At 41.5% G+C, this 20,851-nt stretch overlaps 1 protein-coding gene across 1 annotated transcript in view; it reads left to right on the forward strand.

The window, feature by feature from the left end:
* rnf213a (ring finger protein 213a) overlaps positions 1–19,368 on the forward strand; it is a 46,900-nt gene extending 27,532 nt beyond the window's left edge. Inside the window, exons 27-67 of the mRNA XM_026164914.2 lie at positions 12–167; positions 263–3,871; positions 3,943–4,067; positions 4,391–4,495; positions 4,574–4,698; positions 4,783–4,905; positions 5,008–5,069; positions 5,187–5,340; positions 5,429–5,570; positions 5,671–5,862; positions 6,208–6,338; positions 7,227–7,384; positions 7,477–7,683; positions 7,828–8,015; positions 8,130–8,250; positions 8,380–8,480; positions 8,866–9,048; positions 9,257–9,423; positions 9,525–9,627; positions 9,734–9,848; positions 9,929–10,136; positions 10,247–10,443; positions 10,538–10,660; positions 12,294–12,404; positions 12,527–12,769; positions 12,853–12,928; positions 13,024–13,058; positions 13,157–13,257; positions 13,347–13,503; positions 13,659–13,833; positions 15,145–15,239; positions 15,343–15,594; positions 16,000–16,132; positions 16,478–16,561; positions 16,641–16,821; positions 17,073–17,274; positions 17,372–17,449; positions 17,566–17,763; positions 17,968–18,057; positions 18,174–18,352; positions 18,443–19,368. Of these exons, the coding sequence (XP_026020699.2) occupies positions 12–167; positions 263–3,871; positions 3,943–4,067; positions 4,391–4,495; positions 4,574–4,698; positions 4,783–4,905; positions 5,008–5,069; positions 5,187–5,340; positions 5,429–5,570; positions 5,671–5,862; positions 6,208–6,338; positions 7,227–7,384; positions 7,477–7,683; positions 7,828–8,015; positions 8,130–8,250; positions 8,380–8,480; positions 8,866–9,048; positions 9,257–9,423; positions 9,525–9,627; positions 9,734–9,848; positions 9,929–10,136; positions 10,247–10,443; positions 10,538–10,660; positions 12,294–12,404; positions 12,527–12,769; positions 12,853–12,928; positions 13,024–13,058; positions 13,157–13,257; positions 13,347–13,503; positions 13,659–13,833; positions 15,145–15,239; positions 15,343–15,594; positions 16,000–16,132; positions 16,478–16,561; positions 16,641–16,821; positions 17,073–17,274; positions 17,372–17,449; positions 17,566–17,763; positions 17,968–18,057; positions 18,174–18,352; positions 18,443–18,599 (9,342 nt within the window). The 3' untranslated portion in view covers positions 18,600–19,368. The remainder of the gene's footprint in view (positions 1–11; positions 168–262; positions 3,872–3,942; positions 4,068–4,390; positions 4,496–4,573; positions 4,699–4,782; positions 4,906–5,007; positions 5,070–5,186; positions 5,341–5,428; positions 5,571–5,670; positions 5,863–6,207; positions 6,339–7,226; positions 7,385–7,476; positions 7,684–7,827; positions 8,016–8,129; positions 8,251–8,379; positions 8,481–8,865; positions 9,049–9,256; positions 9,424–9,524; positions 9,628–9,733; positions 9,849–9,928; positions 10,137–10,246; positions 10,444–10,537; positions 10,661–12,293; positions 12,405–12,526; positions 12,770–12,852; positions 12,929–13,023; positions 13,059–13,156; positions 13,258–13,346; positions 13,504–13,658; positions 13,834–15,144; positions 15,240–15,342; positions 15,595–15,999; positions 16,133–16,477; positions 16,562–16,640; positions 16,822–17,072; positions 17,275–17,371; positions 17,450–17,565; positions 17,764–17,967; positions 18,058–18,173; positions 18,353–18,442) is intronic.
* Positions 19,369–20,851: the final 1,483 nt, after the last annotated feature.

Raw genomic sequence — 20,851 nt, forward strand, 5'->3', positions numbered from 1 at the left:
TTTTGGAAAAGGTCCAGAAAGGCCTGCATGAGTTCCTCTTCAAACTGTTGATTTTGCGATACTTGCTGGACTCAGAGGGAAAGATGTGGAAGTGCAATAACAAGCAACTGTACCTTGTAGAGATTTTGGAGTCCACTGTGAAGTCGGGCAGAAATGTTTCACTTCAGGTTAGAGTTTTTATGAACACAAACATTGATGATTTGTTATCTGATTTAGAACTGTTCTTTACCTTGAGTTGTGTTTTTGTTTTCTTCTCGTATAGACTCAAAAAATCAAAAGCTCATTCATTGATGTGTTCCCAAATATTTTCTGCCGGCCACCCAAAGAGGTATTAATGCTAGAGATGAGGAAGCAAGAAGATCCCACCATTGTGAGCAATGATGACCCACTGATGGATGATGAAGAATTCAGGAGCGAGGCTTTTCAGAGACCATACCAGTATCTCACGCGGTTTCATAACCACATTAATCTAGATGTATTCACTTATAACAAAGTTGATGGGACACATGTTGAATGTCTTCAGATGCTTCTCATGTTTTGCGGCATAATGGATCCATCCTGGGCTGAACTAAGAAATTTTGCATGGTTTCTCAACCTTCAGCTGAAAGACTGTGAGACGTCTGTTTTTTGTGATGTCACTTTCACTGGGGACACACTAACCGGATTCAAAACCTTTGTGGTAGATTTCATGATTCTGATGGCAAAGGATTTTGCCTCTCCATCACTCAGCATTTCTGACCAGAGTCCTGGCAGGCTGGAAATCGATCTGGCTGGTGTCAGAGATGAAGACTTGGCTCCTTTTCTTATCAGGAAAAGATGGGAAACAGAACCACATCCATACATATTCTTTAATGATGACCATGAGTCCATGACCTTTATTGGTTTCCATCTTCAGCTCAATGAGCAGAACTTTGTTGATGCCATTGACCCAACCTCTAACAGGGTGATTAAAAGAAATGTCATGACAAGGGCATTGTATGAAGGTCTAAAGCTGCAAAGAGTCCCCTTCAACATTGACTTTGATCGCCTTCCAAGAGCAGAGAAAATAGAGCGAATCTGTAGTGTTCTTGGTATCCAGTGGCCTCTTGATCCAGATGAAACTTATGAGCTTACAACTGACAACATATTGAAGATGCTCGCAATCCACATGCGGTTCAGATGCGGCATCCCTGTCATTATCATGGGAGAAACAGGGTGTGGTAAAACAAGGCTCATCAAATTCCTTTGTGAACTCCGGAGGAGTGGAGTGGCCACTGAGAACTTGAAACTTGTCAAGGTGCATGGAGGGACAACTTCAGAGATGATCTACACCAAAGTGAGAGAAGCAGAAGACATTGCTTCGATCAACAAACTCGACTATGGGTTTGACTCCGTTCTGTTTTTTGATGAGGCCAACACTACAGAGGCCATCAGCAGTATTAAGGAGGTCCTCTGTGATAAGACTGTAAAGGGGGAAAGTTTGACAGCCAACACTGGGTTGCAGATTATTGCTGCATGCAATCCTTACCGAAAACACACAGATGAGATGATTCAAAGGTTGGAATCTGCAGGCCTTGGGTACCGAGTTCGAGCAGAAGAGACGGACGAAAAACTTGGATCTATTCCTCTCCGCCAGTTGGTGTATAGAGTTCAAGCACTGCCACCAAGCATGATTCCCCTGGTATGGGACTTCGGGCAGTTAAATGATCACACAGAGAAAATATACATCCAGCAGATTGTACAAAGAGTTGCTGAAAAAAAAGCCATTGATGAATGTCATATCAAGTGGATCACTGATGTACTTTCATCTTCACAGAAGTACATGCGTGCGAGAAATGATGAATGCAGCTTCGTCAGCCTGAGAGATGTTGAACGTTGCATGCAAGCTTTTGTTTGGTTCTATGACAACCATGAAATGTTTTTTGCGGAGCTTAAAAAGTTTGAGAATGATAGAAATGTTGAGAAGGATGAAATGCGTCCAACATGGCCTGGGAGCCGAGACCCTGTTCTCTGGTCTCTAGTCATGGCCATTGGAGTGTGTTACCATGCCTGTTTAGAAAATAAGGATAAATACAGGCAGAAAATCAGCAAAAGTCTTCCAGCATTATACAGTCCATCAAAGGTGATGCAGGAAATCTCACTCATGCAGGATTTACTTTTGAGTGGTGTGCCAATGGGGGATACAATTGCAAGAAATAGTGCCCTGAAAGAAAACGTCTTCATGATGGTTCTCTGCATTGAACTGAGAATCCCTCTCTTCCTCGTGGGCAAACCTGGAAGTTCAAAATCTCTGTCTAAAACTTTGGTGGCAGATGCAATGCAGGGTCAAGCTGCTCATTCTGACCTGTACAAAAAGCTCAAACAGATCCACTTGGTGTCCTTCCAGTGTAGCCCTCACTCAACACCAGAAGGCATCATTAATACATTTAAGCAATGCGGACGTTTTCAGGAAGGTAAAAACCTGGATGAGTATATCTCAGTTGTGGTTCTTGATGAGATCGGGCTTGCAGAGGACTCTCCAAAGATGCCGCTGAAAACTCTTCATCCATTGCTGGAGGAGGGATGCATTGATGATGAGCCACTACCACACAAAAAGGTTGGATTTATTGGAATCTCCAACTGGGCGCTGGACCCTGCAAAGATGAACCGAGGCATTTTTGTGTCCCGTGGGGACCCTGACGAGAGGGAACTCATTGAAAGTGCTAAAGGAATCTGCTCCTCTGATGCAGTGGTTCTGGAGAAGGTCAGGGATTTCTTCCAACCTTTTGCAAGAGCCTACTTGAACATCTGCCGCAAACAAGGCAAAGGATTTTTTGGCTTACGTGACTACTATAGCTTGATAAAGATGATCTTTGCGGTCGCAAAGGCTTCTAAGCGAAAGCCCACACCAGAGGAAACCGTCAAAGCAGTGCTGAGAAATTTCAGTGGCAAGGATAATGTAGATCCAGTTACTGTCTTCACTACGAGACTGGGGATTGCACCAAACCTAGAGAACATCAGTACCATTGAGTTTGTGAGAGAAAACATTGAAGCAGTTGGACAGGAAGAAGAATGTCGATACCTCCTGGTGCTAACTAAAAACTATGCAGCCCTGCAGATCCTGCAGCAGTCCTTCTTTTCAGAAAGTGGTCAACCAGAAATTATCTTTGGTTCCAGCTTCCCAAAAGACCAAGAGTATACCCAGATCTGTCGCAACATCAACAGAGTAAAGATATGCATGGAAACAGGACAAACGGTTGTGCTCTTAAACTTGCAGAATCTCTATGAAAGTCTCTATGATGCCCTCAACCAATACTATGTTTGCTTGGGAGGGCAGAAATATGTGGACCTTGGACTGGGAACCCATCGTGTAAAATGCAGGGTTCACAAAGACTTCCGGCTAATCGTCATTGAGGAAAGAGAAGTGGTCTACAAACAGTTCCCAATACCTCTCATTAACAGGCTGGAGAAGCACTACCTGGACATCCAGACTGTTCTGAAAACCGAACAGAAGAGGATGGTGGAGGAACTGGAGAAATGGGTCCAGCTTTTTGTAACTCTCAGCAGCCAACATGCAGCGGCAGCTCAGACATACAAATACAAACCCCCAGACGTATTCATTGGGTACCACTCAGACACATGTGCTTCTGTAGTTCTCCAAGTAATAGAGAACCAGAAGGACAGTTTAGAAATCTCAGATTCTGAGAGGAGAATGCTCGACGAGGCTAAACTCATACTGCTCAAATGTGCTACACCAGACTCTGTGGTAAGGTTGGACAGTACAGCCCTTCCAAAAGTGGAAAGTGAATATCTGGCCAGGATGTACTTTGAAGAGCAGAGTAACAGCTGTTTGGCTGACTACATACTTGCTCACATAAGACAGGAGGCCCATTCTTGCTCCTTCTTCACAGAGGTAACTAAATTTGACAATTTTATATACACAAACACAAAAACATACGGTCTAATTGTAATTTTACACTTCAGGTGACAACATTCTCCAGACTTTTGACTGCTTTTGACCTCGAACCATTGGAGAAGATGTTGCACAGTGTTGAGCTTCTCTCACTCCAGCAGTTTGACACAGAGCACTCCTTCTTGAAGAAGATAAGGTTTGTTTATCTACGGAATGTATAATTTTACTCTCTTTTTTTTTTTACATTCACACAATAAAGTACAATAGAAGCTGTGAAACATGTCCTAGTATGAACAGTGATAGACTAGTTCTAATATCTAGTAATGTAAACATTACTAACTAATGAGACATATCCCTTTGTTACTGAATTTAAAGATTATTGTGATTGTTTTAATCTATTGGCACATTTTGACATTTACATTTTTAGAATATGTTTAGCAGCAAATATTGCATGAGAATAACTGACTATGATCTTGAGATGTGTTACAGTGTACAAACCAAGTCCTTCTCGTCTTGTAGGAACTTCCTCACAGCTGAGAATAAAAGCAGCAGCAACAGGGTCCTCATCGTCCAGAGTGATTTTGATGAAGCCAGTCTCAGCGCCAACCTCATTGCATCTGCAAAGTAGGTCCAACACTTTTTTTTGTGGGCTTTTAGCTACCATGTGGTTTGGCCATATTAACTTTTGCCGTTCATTTCCAGGTATTCATCGATTAATGAGATCAATAAGATAACCCAGGAGAACACAAGTAGAAAGGTATTTGTGTACTTCATCACCAGACTGCCAAGAATGGAAGGAGGGACTTCTTACATTGGCTTTCATGGCGGTAAGGCTTATACAACATGGACTATATTTTTTATTATGTCGTGTAAAGAGTGGACAATAAGCTGAGACATGTTAATATTCACAGGCCCCTGGAGATCAGTTCATATTGATGACCTCAGACGCTCTAAAGACATTGTTTCCGACATCAAAACTTTGCAAAACATGACAATCAGTCAAATGTTTGAAACAAAGGCACCTCAGGCTGAAGGTTAGTTAATGATAAATCATTTATATAAAATTATGTTGTTGTCTCCATATATATTGTTCACTTTACAGCATTGTGTATTAAATTACAACATTTTTGTTAAAGCCATGGAGACTGATGACATGTACTCTGAGAGTGAACAGGAGGAAACTGTGCAGGAGGAAAATGTAAGTCTATAAATCCCGGCATGGTCATCACATTGTTTTCTTACATGAATGACATGTTTTTTTTATTGGGGATTAATCTTAACACTAGATTTTAACTAGTGTGTTCTTCTTCTGCAGACCTGGGAAAGTGTTGTGGACACTACAGCATTGCTGAGGAGCTGTGTGCAGAGTGCAGTAGCCATGCTGAGGGACCAGGTGGAAAGTGGCCTCCGCAGTACTCGGAGAGTAGAGATCCTTCTGGCACTTCTGAGTGACAATGACGAAATAACAGGTACTAACAAAACTTTTTTCAGTACTTGTTGTTGCTTTTTTTGTTATTTGCTTTTGTTAATGCTAATTATTCTATCTGAATTTGTCAGGTGAATTCCTACAAGTGGTGAAGCGGCATCTTCACTCATTGTTGGTGACTCACGACGGCAACACTTTCTCATCCATCAAGAGCAACTGGGTCTTCAAGGAGGCCTCAAACATCGATGCCTTGCAAGAAGGAGGCACCTTTAGGTGAGTGGTTCGGTCTTGTGTAATATGCAGTTTAATATACAGTATTATCCTATATTTATTTGAAAACCACTGTAAACTTTTTTTTCTCCATTCATGACAGACACACCTTATGGAAGCGTGTTCAGGCTGTGGTCGTCCCCCTCTTGGCGCATCTAGTTTCGCTCATAGACCGTGACCAAAACATGGACCTCCTGCTTGATACCCGCTGTGGTGAATCTGTTAAGAAGCTATGGTTAGATATCTTTGGCAATGAAAAGCTGCTGGAAATCTCACATCTAACACTAGACCACACGTAAGTGTTGTTAATAATGTAATTATTGTGCATGTAATAATGTGTAATAATTGTTTTGTTTAAAAAAGTACATTCTTGTACCTAAATGGTAAATGGCCTGCATTTGTATAGCGCTTTTCTAGTCCATAGGACCCCAAAGCGCTTTACACTACATTCAGTCATTCACCCATTCACACACACATTCACACACTGGCAATGGCAAGCTACATTGTAGCCACAGCTGCCCTGGGGCGCACTGACAGAGGCGAGGCTGCCGGACACAGGCGCCACCGGGCCCTCTGACCAAAGATACTCTGTACCTAAAGATGTCTGATGTTCACTTTGCTTTTTTTAAACTGCTTACAGTTCTGAGACGAGAACCATCCTTGTACAGCACTACATTGCCCAAGATAAGAACATGTGCTGCAGCATGCCATTCAGCTGGAGGATTAAGGACTACCTGGAAGAGCTCTGGGTTCATGCACGTCAACATGAAGGTAGTGGTTTGTTTTAGCCACTATATAATTTATATACCGTAATTGTCGGGCTATAAGCCGCTACTTTTTGCACAAGCTTTGAACCCTGCGGCTTTTAGTCAGGTGCGGCTTTTCTATGGATTGTCCCTGATTTTTGTCATATCGTAAGACGATTTGTTTTGTTTGTTCCGCTGTTGTACGGCACTACGTTGCCTGGCGGAAGGGCATGTGATCAGACACACAGTATCGGGGTTCAAGAGTGGTATGTTGGTCACATGTCCATCCGCCAGGCAACAGAGTGCCGTAGAAGTAGCTCGAAAAACAAACTTCAAAGTAGCGCTACACGTTCAGCGGGAGTCGTGGATGGTGTGCGGCAATAAACTTGCGAAAAGCAAGTTATGCTCAACTCCACCGGTGGAATCTGACCGCGTGGAAAAGTGTGAAAATATCCATCCATCCACCTGAGCCTAAAAGGTAGTCTGAATCTATTTTTCTGGTGTGCTGTAGGTTATTGTTATGTACTACATTTGTTACTCGTTTTTGAAGCACAGCACATGTTTCGTACTTGTAATTACCGCTACTTTTACATATACCTAAAAAGTTGTGCAAATATGTACCCATAACTTGTTTTTCAAAATATTAATAAAAGAGGTGTGTCTCCAAACAGCCATCTCTTTCCTGACAATTCGCTTTGTGCATATTCTCTTACATATGTTAAGTCAACATTGAAACACCTGCGGCTTTTAGTCAGGTGCGGCTAATGTATGTACAAAACAGGATTTTCCCCTGATTTTAGCTTGTGCGGCTAATATTCAGGTGCGCTTTGTAGTCCGGGAAATACGGTAGTGATGTTGTGTTTTTGGTTTGTTAGTTTGTTTTGTTTTTACATTAAATGCATATGTCTTCCAGGGCAAACTCAGAAAGAGTTTGTTAAGTTCTTTTGGAAGACACCGCTCGGCCGCTACATAGCGAAAGCAGACCCAGAGATGCAGGTTGAGTTTTTCCAGCGCTACCTTCAGGATTTCATCTCCATGACAATGAATGTCACTTCTCCGGAAGATCTTCAGGTTTTTTGTTTTGTTTTTATTTTGTTTTTCATTTGATGTTGGCGAGATTGTGTGTGACAGTATATACTAATGCATGTTATTTATTTTTCTAGCTCCTGTGTGGTGCTTTGAATTCTTGTGTTAACGAACTGCAGTTGCAGCTCAGTGACACTGAAGCGGTGACGTCTCTTCCGTGGGTCCATGCTGCATATCATGAGTTCAAAAACCGGCTCCAGAACCTCTGCAGAGTGATGTGCATTGTACCTCAGTTGACCCAAAACCTCCTGATGAATCCTAATGCCAGAGATGGGTTTGAACTGGTAATCCTTATTTACATAGTGTTTTTATTTTCTGTTTCTTTGAAGGATTTTTAATTTCTCATCAACAGTCTTCTACTTTTTTTTTTTAATTTTGTTTTGGGTTTTGTAATTATTTCTTTTTGGTTTTGTTCTCCTGTCTCCAAGGTACTCGATGTGTATGCTGGGTTTGCGTGTGTGGAGTACCTGGAGCCCATAGACTTGAACACAGATGCCCGAAGACAAGCCTGGCTCAGGCAGGTGAAAAAAATCCAGGTTGCTATTGAGTTAATCTGCTCAGAGGACAGCGTGAGACATTATGGAGAGAGAAGCAAGATCATCGCCATGAGAGTCCAGTAAGTAAAGCTTAAGGAAAAAATGTCCAAATCATCACAAGTCTGAGGTTTTTAGTTTGTCTTTAGGTAACCACTTGAGCTGCATTGAAAGGTTATTTGTTTTATGTCTTTTAGAGCTGGATGGAATCGGATATTTTCTCTGTCTCTGTTTGTGGAGCACATGTTACTGGGAATAGAGGAGCTGGAGAAGAAACTGTCTCCTTTAGTTTTGGAGAACACTGGGCGGCTTGGCCAGGTGCGTCTGGGTTCTTTGTATTAAATCTTTTTTAACAGTACAGATAATTACCATAAAGCGTTCTTCACGATAACCACAGTCCTTTCTTCACCCATAATAAACATGTATTGCCTCTGCTCTCCCTTCAAGATACTGGAAAAAAACTCAGACCTCAAAACTCAGGAGACGTTCGAGGCAGTAATTCGTTTGCTCAAAATCTGCAAAGATGGAGCCATCGAACGCATCTTCAGGTAAACATCGATTTTTATACATGTTGCGTGTTAACAGAATCTCTCATCCTGTACATTAGCGCTTCTGGGCACATTTAGCATTGTATTTGGTTGCTTTAAGAAGGTTGTAGAAGGTACAAATGAACTGAAATCAACGTTTTAATGGCCAAAAATTAGGATTTTATTTCTTGCTGGGAGCTAAGATACTATTTTTAACAATTTATTGTTATATTGACCTATTTTAGCATCTAGGGGCTTAGAATATAGAAGGAAGCACTGCAGGAGGAGGGCTGTCTAATTTCAGTTTCATATCATAGCTTTAAATAGTAATATTTCACTACTGAACATCAGAATTTATAATTGTTTGTAAATGTTATAATTGTTTTTTGGGGGTTTTTTCCCCCAGGTTTGGTCTTACACTGTGCCCAGTGTGTATGGGAGACCCCCAGGACCCTCTCTGCCTGCCATGTGAACACATCTACTGTGTAGCCTGTATCAAAATGTGGTTGGTGCCTGGACAGATGTACTGTCCTCTCTGCATGCAGCCAGTTAACGATGACTTCCCCTTGGTTCCCTCAGATGATATAAGGTTGGTAACTATATGTGAATAAGGCCAACCTCCCACGTGTAATGAACAAAGATATCATTCAATTCTTCCCACACAATACAAAAAATTTTGATCTGCCTTTTGCTGCTGTTTAGTTATGTTGTGTTTAAGTACCTTGTTTTTGATTAGATGTGTTTTGTGATGTGCTTTAAGACATCTGTGTGACTTTTGTAAATCTTCTTTCATGTAGGATTCCCATCAAACAACACACCCAGTTCAGGAACAAGTGCAATGCTTTCTTCATAGACCTGGTGTCGACTGTGTGTTTCAAGGATAATTCTCCACCCTGCTCAGCTGTCATTTTTCATTTGCTGTCATTTCTCATGGTGGAGCCCGGCGCTGTCCCAATTCTGAGAGGTACTCTATTACTTTCTTTCCACCATGTATGTGAAACACATCCATGTGCGACTGTACAACTATATGTTTTGTTAGTTCTAAATAGATTTATGTATTTTTAGGCAATAAGCAGATTTTGACAAAGGCACTTTCTCCGTTTGACGACTCTGTGGATAAAAATCCGGTGGTGCGGTCAGTAGTGCTCAAACTTCTTCTGAAGTACAGGTGAGGTCCCTTTTCTTTCCTCCCTTTTTTTGGTTATTGCATGAGGTGTTATTATGTCTGCGCAGTGCAGTTTCTAATTTGTGTTTAACCTTGACTGTTTTTGAAGCTTTGATGATGTTAAAAAGTACCTGCAGCAGCATCTGACAGCAGTTGAGCGGAGCAACATCTTGGAGGAGATGGATAAAACGGAGCTCTACACCTTGTACATTAACTGCTTGGAGGTATGCGCTAACACGCAAGCTGCATGTGGATTTGATTGTGGATTTTATTAAAATGCCTTTTTAAATGTTTATTTTTCTAGGATTCCATGTTTGAAAGGATGCAGTTCAGGTCCACTGCAGACCAGCAGGCATGTCTGCAGGATGAAAGCGCCTTCTTGACTGATTTCTTGCAGTCTCGTGATCAGCTTTCTGAAACAGCTACTGTAGAGTACCTGCAGCAGGTGGCCAGAGTGCGTATGGATCTCGATATGGCAGTGAGCATGTTTGTGGAAAAACTGAGAGCTCCAGGTGCGTATTTTTAATGAGTTACACACTCTTATTGTGTGTCATACTCCTACAATGTGTCAGGAATGTTCTCCTTTTTACAAACACATTACTTTGATTTTATTTGATACCAGGATCCCGAGAAGTTGGCCAGAATGGAAGCACAGCTTTTTTGACCAGCGTCATAGACTTGTGTAGGCGGAGTGGAAATGACTGGTATCGGGTCTATTTGATCCGTAAGATGTGCAGTCAGTTTGGAGTAGAGTTCGTCAAGAAGCTCCTCAAATCGGATCAAATGAGTTGGATCTTTCCTAAGGAAATTCAGCAAAAGGTTCGCTTAGCAACCGTTTGATTTTCAGCTTATAAAGAAGATAAACGATAAAAGTTTTATTCAAAATAACTCATTTTCATTTCACTCTACCCAGGATGAAGAAGTCACACCAATAGATCAGCATCTCGTGTGTGGGGAAGATTACAAGACCATCAGAAATGCTGTTGCAAAAGTAGTTATGGAAGCCAAACTGGATGGACTGGATGAGGCTTGCGAGGTAATGTTGCATCGTTTTCTTGGTGGAAATTCAGAATCAGAGGTTCGTTCTTCGTACCTCGCTAAGTAAGTTAGCTGGATTTGATTGTTGACGATTTCGCATGATCCTGGATCGTTCGGTTCTCCGAAGCTCATCCGGGACTTGCTGTCATAGCAACAGATCCGTAAGCGTAAACCTGCTTGGGAGCAGGTTTACTTTATGTAAACAGGATTAGATCGCGGCCATTCAGGTATGTCCGCTTCATTTATATGAAAGCAACAGCGATATTTTTCCACTGTTTTTCCATAAATAAATATTATCAATATACCTAAAGATAATGCAGTATTTGATTCTTTTATTCATTTCATTCAGATACATACATGTCATTTCCTAAAAAAAGGGAAATGTACTATTAATCATTCTATTTCATGTATTTGATTATTTCAGATGTAATTCATATTTTAGAGTAGTAATAGTAAATTACTTCATGTAATCAAGATGGGAGACCACGGCTATAAAAGCGAAGGTGGATTTGGGAAGTCTGTCGCAGCCATGTCCTGTCCGTTTACGCGAGCCACCCATTGCAGAAGGTGCAAGATTGATAAGGAGAGTTTTCAGAATTCAGCGTATATTGCGGGACAGACAGGATCCTTTAGCTCAGCGCGACAGTGTGCTCATAGAGAGATATCGATTTTCCCATGAGGGTATTATTCACTTAACCAACTTGTTGACGAGGGGATGCAGGACCACCACCTGTCTTTTTTTGCTCTGCCCTTTTCTTGGTTGCTGTTATAAACAAACAGATTATTTCAGGGTCTCTTTCCAAGAGACTAAAAGCAATCTAAGTGATAAATATTACCATTCTGTAGAATATTCTTATATTTCACTTTTACTTGTTCCCATGTTCTAGTGGGTCCTGTTGTGGCTCTAATGTGAAAGAGGACATAATGTAATATAATATTGGATAATATAGTGTGATATGATAAATCTACCCTACCGCCTACTGGTGATGGCCAGAGGGGCCGATGGCGCGATATGGCAGCCTGGCTTCTGTCAGTCTGCCCCAGGGCAGCTGTGGCTACAACCGTAGCTGCTTCCACCAGTGTGTGAATGTGAGAGTGAATGAATAGTGGCATTGTAAAGCGCTTTGGGTGCCTTGAAAAGCGCTATATCAATCCACTCCATTATTATTGTTATTATTAAATTACTTAAGAGTTTAATTTGTCAGCAACTTTCTGCCAGCCCTCTCTCCTTGCTTTTGCAGCCTTTGCAGTGTTCCCTTGCGTTTTAATTAAACTCTGAGGGATTTCAGGAGTTTCAATCAAGAGTTCTTGCTCTGCTGCCGAAAAATACTGAGTGCGCTCCTTTGACATTTTCGCCGACCAATCAAAGGGTTGCCGATCAATGTTTCTACTCTCGATGCGTAGCCCCTGTTAAGCCACCCAGTGATCTCACATTACTTCATCCAGCTATACTAATCGTCAACAAACAGGTGTGTTCGGAGAACCGGAATAGCGAGCTCAAAGTTGGCGCGATGATTTGATCTTGGATGTGTCATTTGATCTTGGATGTAGTAAGCGAGGTACGAAGAACAGACCCCAGGAATCTAAATTTGTGTGCATAATGGTGTGGGTCTTTTGCTTTGTCTTTATAGCGGTGCAAATGCCCACCACAGTGGAAAACAGTTTATCTTCTCTTGGCACTGTATCGAGAAGTCACCGCTCTCTACAGAGAAACCAATGCGAGCTTCCATCCCAAGCCTGAAGTAGGTTTTCTAATTTAGTTACGCTAAATAAAATAACATCATCTTATCTTATTTTAGGTTATAGTTTTCAGTTTGTCTTCATTCAGTATTTAAGTATTTGTGTGTATATTTTTTACCAATAGCAAGTCGAGGCCCTGATGAGCTACATCCAGAAATCAAAATTCCTTCCCAGCCCGCAGGTGAAGGCCTTTGCCCTGTCTCTGGTAACCAACCAGATCGGGCCCTTGGCTCTTCGCTGCGGAGTCTCTGGTGCCCAGTGTGTGTCGGTGGACTTGGCTGTTCACTTAGCTGCTGTCTTGCTCTGTGGAAACCAAGGAATCTTGGCTCCACTGAAGCAGCTAGCTATGACACCTGCAAACATGCAGGTATGTATAATCGCTGTTGTAAGTGATCAAAACCTGTGTATATTTTTAAAAAATAAATATATGGAATGCATCTGTTGGTACAGGCGGCTTTCTTGCCCACCATGCCGGAGGACATGTTAGCAGTGGCTCAACAAGCTATGGGTCACTTGCAGTGGTATCGTAAGTATTATTAAAAAGACAAAAAACCTCTAATGTGATGATAGGAGGTGATGTGCTAAACACCTTTGTCGTATTGTTTTATACTTTTAACACAGACTGTCCAAATGGTCACCCCTGCACCATTGGTGAGGTATGTTAGCTTCAGTTGGATTCATAATCCATTTTTAAAAAGTCTGTTTTTGCTGGTATCCCTTTCATATTTATTTGAAACTCTTTCTATTCCTCTAGTGTGGCCAGCCCATGCAAACAAGTCATTGTGTAGACTGTGGTGCAGTGATTGGAGGGAATAACCACGCACCTGTGCCAGGATTTCGTATTGTGCAAGTCCAGTAAGTGTCCTACAGAATTCAAGTGGAAAGAGGAAAGTAGCAAAATAAACATATTCATCAGTATTTATTTGTTTATTGTCTTCTGACAGGGGTGACCGCACTCAAACAGGCCACGTCCTCGGCGACCCCGGACGTAGAGACAATCCAGACATGCTGGACACCAAGAGCATTTCTCCCGTTCCCTTCACCATCATTCGCATGCTCACTCACATGGCCATGCTGCTTGGTTCCTGCAGCCAACCACAGGTAACACAAACAGAATGGAGTTTTTGAAAGTGCTGTTTTTCAGCAACCACAAATTATCCAAGTAATCTCCATCAAGGTAATGTTAAAAGCCTGTTTATAATCCACTGTTTGTAGTAAGAAAGGTGGAGAGTCATCTGCTTTTGTTTTCCTTCTAGTCTATTTCTGCCATTATCAAACCTCAAGTCCAAGATGCAGGAGAGTTTCTACTCGCTCATCTGAGAAAGGACATGAAACACCTCATCAGAAGTCTGGGTAAGGGGACAGACGACACAATCAGCACTGTTCACCTGGTCATCAACAGCCTCCTGGAGACACACCAGCAGCAAAGATGTAAGTAAAAGCTACACTAATACTGCAGCTCTCTACAAATATAAGATACCAGTGAAGTCCTGTGTCAATAATTATGGAAGCATTTTGATAACAAAGCTCAAACAATCCGATTGGACTTTGAATAGCTGTCCAGTAGGGGTGCAACAATACTCGTATCGATATTGAACCGTTCGATACAGTGCTTTCGGTTCGGTACGCATATGTATCAAACAATACAAAATTTTTAATTTATTTTATCAACTTTCCTTCTGACGATGCTGTCTGTGTTGAGCGCTCAGTGGATCTGCGCTCGACGGTGCAGCCTAGGCGGAGTAGTCGAACGCAGATTCACTGAGCGCTCAACACAGACAGCATCGTCAGAAGGAAGAGCGCAGGGCAAGCTAGCGAGACAGAAGTTAAGCTCACCTTGCAACATGGCAAATTGAACCTCCCCCACCCTCATTCAGATCTGGCGTTTGGAACTATTTTGGTTTTCATGTGACGTATGACCCTGAAGGTAAGTGCGTCATGGACAAAAGTAAAACAGTATGTCGGATGTGCCATGCAATGCTCAATTACATTGGTGGGAACTACTGCGTTAGCGCAGTTAGCTCGTTAACGTGTTGGCCGTCCAGCCCCAGGCACGGGGCGATCCGCGGTGGCGTTAACGTCATTTCAACGAGATTAACGCTGGCAGCACTAGTGGGAACACAACGAATATGACTGCACATTTACGCCGACATCATCCTAGTGCAAAGACAAGTGGAAGCAGACAAAAACAACAAGCACGCATGCTACAAACTTTACCCGAGTCATTTAGACAGCCGTTAGCACATGATTCTTCTTATGGGAACTGATATGTTTAATATGCTGCTGAGAATATAGCCCAGAAGAAGCGTATACTGTAGTATAGCTTTTATTTTGGAAAGAGACATTTCTCTGTAATAAACTCTCTTTTCCAAAGATGAGTGATTTCTCGATCAGATAGATTAATTTTTTTATTATTTTGTTGTTTCAGCAACATTAAATTTAAAAACTGTACTTTTGAGTTAAAATATATATTTAGAATTTTAATAAATGACAAATTAAAAAGGCATGAACATTTTTTTTTGTATCGAAAAAATATCGAACCGTGACACCAAAGTACCGAACCGAACCGTGAATTATGTGTATCGCTGCACCCCTACTGTCCAGTATAGTCCAGCATAGAAGAGAGAAAGTGTGCCCTCTAGAGGCCGCAAATTTGAGCTTTTAAGTCAATATCTATAGATTTGTAAAGACTGAGAATAGTCATAGTAAAAGATTTTTTAATAGTCTTGACTCTCCTTTCAGGGCCTGTTCAGTATGACAATCTTCTCTCAACCAAAGAAGCACGAAACGGCTGGGAAATTGAAATGAGCGCTGCCATTATCACACCACATCTGAAGGTACTCAAAGTTTTACTCCTTTTTTCCCCAGAACAGTACAACTTGCCTCATATGTTTATACAAGATCTATGCATAACATAACATGTCACCTGCTCTTCCGCAGCACTTGGATAGACAGCTAAAGGAAGTGAACACATTTATCCGGGCTGACTCTCGTATCTCTGCCAGTCCAATCATGAAGCTAATTTTTGGAGATCCTCAGCTCTTCTTGGCTTCACTTCCTCCAAAATCTCTGATCCATGTTTCTGCCGTGTGGAGCTGCCGGGAGAAAGTGTCTCTGTTGAGCCTCACCCACATTGTGGAGCAAAATGATGGCAAAGACACCTTGCCGGTCCTCTGGAGATTCCTCCATAGGGTGAGAAAATGACAACATAAAATGCATTTGTAATGTTGAAGAAAGGAAAAAAAATCTGTCGGTGATCCTCCTACATTGTGTCATCGACTGCATTGGGTTTAATCTGTTTCAGAGCTTTTAATCCATATCCATCAGTATAGTTTCTGTACTTTTTGTAAGTGCGTTATTATTTTTTTTTGTTTCCATGGATCCTGTATTTCTTTTCTTTTCTTTTTTTTTTTCTTTTTTTTTTTTTGCCAAAAAAAGGCTATATTGAAAAAAACATATATAACATATACAAATAAGCAGCTCTTACAAGACAAAGTTCAACCACAGTTTCCCAAAGAGTACGTAACAGGAATTTATCTGAAAACACTACTACTATCATTATTATTATTATTAATATTACTGATTATTTATTTTTAGGAAGCAGAAATCCGACTGGTGAAGCACCTTCCTGAAATCCTGGCGCTCCAGAGGGATCTAGTGAAGAAGTTTCTGAACATCGCTGAGCTAACGGAAGGCAGCATCGCTGAATTTCTCGGCAATCAGAAAGCAGGTATTGACTTAACTGTCTACATCAGTGCTTCTCAGCCTTTTCAACTACGTGACTCATGCACAAGAGATACAAAGTTCCATGCAACTCCTAATTACCTCTGTTCTCGGAAATGTCATGGTTAAATAGCTGGCAGAATGCAATTTAAGAACCTGCCTGCCAAGGAGTGAGTTGTTTTAACCTGGACGGAGACAATGATTGATTATTCATAAAGAGGAAAATCTCTTCCACACGTGAACGCCGCTGATGTTGATGTTCTAATTTTCTGTACCGTGTGAACTGCGGGTCTCCTGTGCGGCTGACATCTTTACACTAGGGATTAATTATTTGATTTCTTCTTGTATGCAGTTTCACTCAAAACCTGGTACGAAAAACACATCAGAATCTTCCTGACAACCTGGAATCAGCTCAGAGTATCGCTGGCAACCAATGGTAAGCAACCAGCAGTGCTGTTACACCAGCGCTGACCTGTCCAACGTCTCGTTCTAACGTCATTTTAAAATGTTTTCAGGTGAGATTAAGATCCCGGCTGAGTTCTGCCAGAATGACCTGGACCTCAACAGTGACTTCAGGGTGCTGTTGCCACGGCGACACGGCCCAGGCCTGTGCTCTACAGCTCTCGTCAGCTACCTAATTGCGCTGCACAATGACATTATATACTGTGTGGACAAGCACACTGGAGAGGAGACCAGGTGGGGGCGCTCATGCCACATTTTTCTCACTTGCGTATGCTTTGGCTTTCAGAAGACTGTGTCTGAAGTTGTTCTACACTTCATACGGCATGTTTGCAAAAATTATAAGATATAGATGGATTAAAATAACATTATGATATCTCAATTATAGCTGGAAAGAGCTGAAGACTGAAAAGAGAGTCAGAGTAGTAGAATCCCAAAATATAGAGACACTGTCTCCTGGGTAAACTTTCTATTTATTCCTCTCTCAGCTACAAAGTAAGCCCTGCAGATCTGACTGACCTGCATGTGATTCGTTACGAGCTGGAGAGGGATGTGATGCCGCTGATTCTGTCCAACACCCAGTACAGCATCGAGCGGGGCCAGGAGACCCTTCACGAGTATGACTTGCCTAAGATCGAGCAGCAGATCATCTCACGCTTCCTGCTGGGCAAGCCTCTCATCACTCTCAATGTGAGCCAATGAGAATCAGGAGCAAAGCAGCTTTGCTGACAATTCAACGCACAGTTTGTTAAGGCACAGTTTACCCCTCTTTGTTCTTCATCCACAGGGCCTTCCTACACTAGTGAATAGACACGATCGCAACTACGAGATTATCCTCAAGGTCATAAAAGAAAAAGTCCAACAAGTAAGTTGTGATAGGTAGTAACATGCTGGGACTTAGCATTTATTTATCAGAGATTACAAATTGTGTATACTGTACATGCTTCTGATGATAACAGCCATTATGATGTATGCCGACAGGAGCCTCTTCAGACTCTCACTCTCTTTGCTGTGGCTGGAGAGCTCCACTCCTACAGTGAGGTGTGTGACGCTTTGTCAATGCTGGAAGTGGCCCTTGGTTTCCTTGCAATGACTGGGGGAGAGCCTCATATGCAGCTGTCCTCCTACCTGGAGGAGGTGCTGCAGATGGGAAACCAGATGGCTCAGCACATCCTCAAGGTTGGCCTATCTGAGACTATTTTATTCTGTTGCTTTTTCTTTCTGACGGCTATGTGGATACTGTTTATACAGAACAGAAATGTGCCAAGTGTGCTTAAAGAAACTTAATTTTGTTGCTAGTTAGGAGCATTGAGTTTAAGATCTGGCAAGATCTTAATTACTTTATGTTCTCTATGCCTCACATTCACATTGTTTTGCCCACAGGCCTTTGGCATGTGTTGCCTTAAACACTGTGTGGCACTGTGGCAGCTGCTGGCCTCACTTAAATCAGAAAACATGCTGCGCCTCAAGAGGGTAAGCATCACCGACACAGAGGTGTATTATCCTATGTATAGATGTGATCTAGTACAGAGGTCTCAATAGTTATTATTATCAATATGCCTATACATGTGTTTTTTTGTGTTCATCAGGATCCGTTTGTAGGAGTTTCAGAGAAGTACAAACAGGCCCTGGGTGAGGACGAGCACAGGCTGCTCATTGGTTTCTTCTCTAAAAACAGCGCTGACACTTTCCTCCTGGAGATGCACGAGTTCCTGGTGCTGTCCCTCAAAAAGCCAAATGCAACTGATACCTTCAGGCCTGACTGGGGGTAAAGATTCATGTTTATTCATTGTGTTGTCATATGCATTACTCTAGCAGTGGCAGATTTGATTCAAATTGCTTGTTTCATCTTTTAAAGCTTGAAAGACACGCTGGTGTCTTACATGGAGCGCAAAGACATGGACATTCCCGCCGATGTGGAAGAGCTCTTCCCAGAAGAGATCCTCCTGGCCCATTACGTCGAAGCATGGAAGTTTATCGTAGCCTTCAAGCAGGAGCGCGGACAGAGACAATGAGAACAAGATTTAAGCTTTATTCCTTTTTTTCATTCTGTATGCGATGTCATGAAAATCCCTCAGATCATGTTTACATCTTGAAATGACAGTATTCATTTGTCATGTAATTACACGTATACAGAGAAGACGTGCCTTTGACAGAGCACTAGCTTCATAGAATAAGACACATTTTACAGCTTGTCTATATGATAATGTGAGCTTTTTTTCCCTTAATGATCTCTTCTTGGATTGTATCACTTTCTATTTTCTTTGATGTTATCTCTGCAGCTGCAGTTTAAGTCTGCTTACTTGCACTTTACATTTAATGTGAATTTAAAAAAAATAAGTTAATTTACTCAGGTGAAAAAAGGTGGATTAAATTGAGGAAGGTAAAATCAGACTTATCTAAATCACTTTTTCAGGAACAAGCTGACTTTTTTACTGAAGTCATCAGTCACATTTTGTCATTTAATTTTCTGGGTTTCTTTTGTAACCTTTGCTTCATATACAGAACATCTACTTGCCCTTCTTTCACTTTAAGCTTGTCATCGTGCTGTCCACTTTTTCCATTCATTTTCTTTGAGTTGTTATTACTAATTAGTACATTTACTGAGTTCAATTCACTTTTTCTATTGTTTCCATTCTCCTCTTTTTTGTATGTGGGATCTGTAATATAAACAGCTTCCAGCAAACCTTTAATGATGCCTACATTTGATTTTTGTTTCTTTTGTTTACACAGAGGTTGTAGGCCAAAAACATACACGTGTCAAATACAACCTCCTTTTCAACACACTGTCTCAGTTCTTACTGACTCTAGCTTCCTAACTCGTTTTGTTATTTGTTACACAGTACTGTGCAGAAGTTTTGAGCCACCCTTCAACTCTTTCTGTTTTGCTTGGAAATGAGAAATGGCTACAATTTAATGAAATATGTGCAAAAATACATGGAAATACAGCATATAAGGGGAAAAAAAATCAGATTTTGTACAAGCTTGAATGTCAATATTTGGTATGACCAGTTTTATTCTTCAGCACAGCCTGAACTCTCGTAGGTAAGCTTTCTTGTAATTTCTTTAATTAGTCTTCAGGAATAGTTTTTCAGGCTTTTTGAAGTATATTTAAAGCTCATTTTTGGATGTTGTTCGCCTTTTGTTCTCTATCACTTGCTGCTTCAATAATGTCGAGGATCTGGTTCTGGAGAGGCCAATCCATGACTGATTGTGTTCCACTGTGTGCTTTTTCAATGCTTTTACTGCAGTTTGGTATCTTTGTCATGCTGAAAAACAAAGCCAATCAATCAGCCAATCAGATGCTTTCTAAATGGTATTGCATGTTGGCTCAAAATCTGATGGTTCTTTGACAAGATCCACCGTTTTTTATAGATAACTGTAGGCACTTACTGCTGCACCTCTCTCCAGACCTTCCATAAAACTTGTTGCCACTGAATTTCAGTCCAGTTCTTGTGTAATTTAGCAAACCTCAGCTTTTTCCCCATCTTAGGAATGGCTTCTTGACAAGCCACCTTTTCACTGTGGCTATTTGGGGATAAAAACTGCTTCGTCCCTTGAGTTATGGGCCCTTTTTTATGCTTGAATAATTAACAAGTCAGCGATAAATGACTTAAAAAAATAAATAAACACAAAGTCCCTCTAAAAATGTTCAGATACAAGAACTGAGCTAAAAGTGAAGGGGGGCAACTGATCTCCAAAGAAAACTTTTGTTGTCGCCTGGACAGATTTAAAAACGACGTTTTCGTCTCAAAACGCTCCGCGTCCACACTAGTTTTCAGTCGTTTTCACAGAGTTGTGCGTCCACATTGAAACGGCCGAAAACGCTTACTCCTGCGCATGCGCAAAAGCGAGTGAGAATTAAAGAATTTGAAGAAAAGCTATCTGGAGCACGTACAAACTGATAATAATCTTTTTTAGGGCTGTCGAAATTGAGAGCAATCAAAACAACTGCTGTATAATGCCCTCCGCTATCTTTGTTTAATTGGTCACATGACTAAAATGCATCATGGTTTTAGAAAGTCTGCGTTTTCGAGCGTCCACACTGCGACGGGGCAGCTCCGTTTTGAAATGTATGCGCTTTCGAGAGCGTTTTCAAAACGCTGCGTTTTCCCTTAGTGTGGACGGGAGGCCAAAACAGAGAGAAAACAATGTGTGGAGCGTACATAGTGTGGACGTAGTGTCCTCTGCTCGTAGGCAGTTCTGATTAACTATGCCAGTTTGTATTGTGGTTCCTTATACCTTGTAATTCCCATTATTACTGAGT

Source organism: Astatotilapia calliptera, chromosome 4 (assembly GCF_964374335.1).
Source record: "Astatotilapia calliptera chromosome 4, fAstCal68.1, whole genome shotgun sequence".
Classification (NCBI taxonomy): domain Eukaryota; kingdom Metazoa; phylum Chordata; class Actinopteri; order Cichliformes; family Cichlidae; genus Astatotilapia; species Astatotilapia calliptera.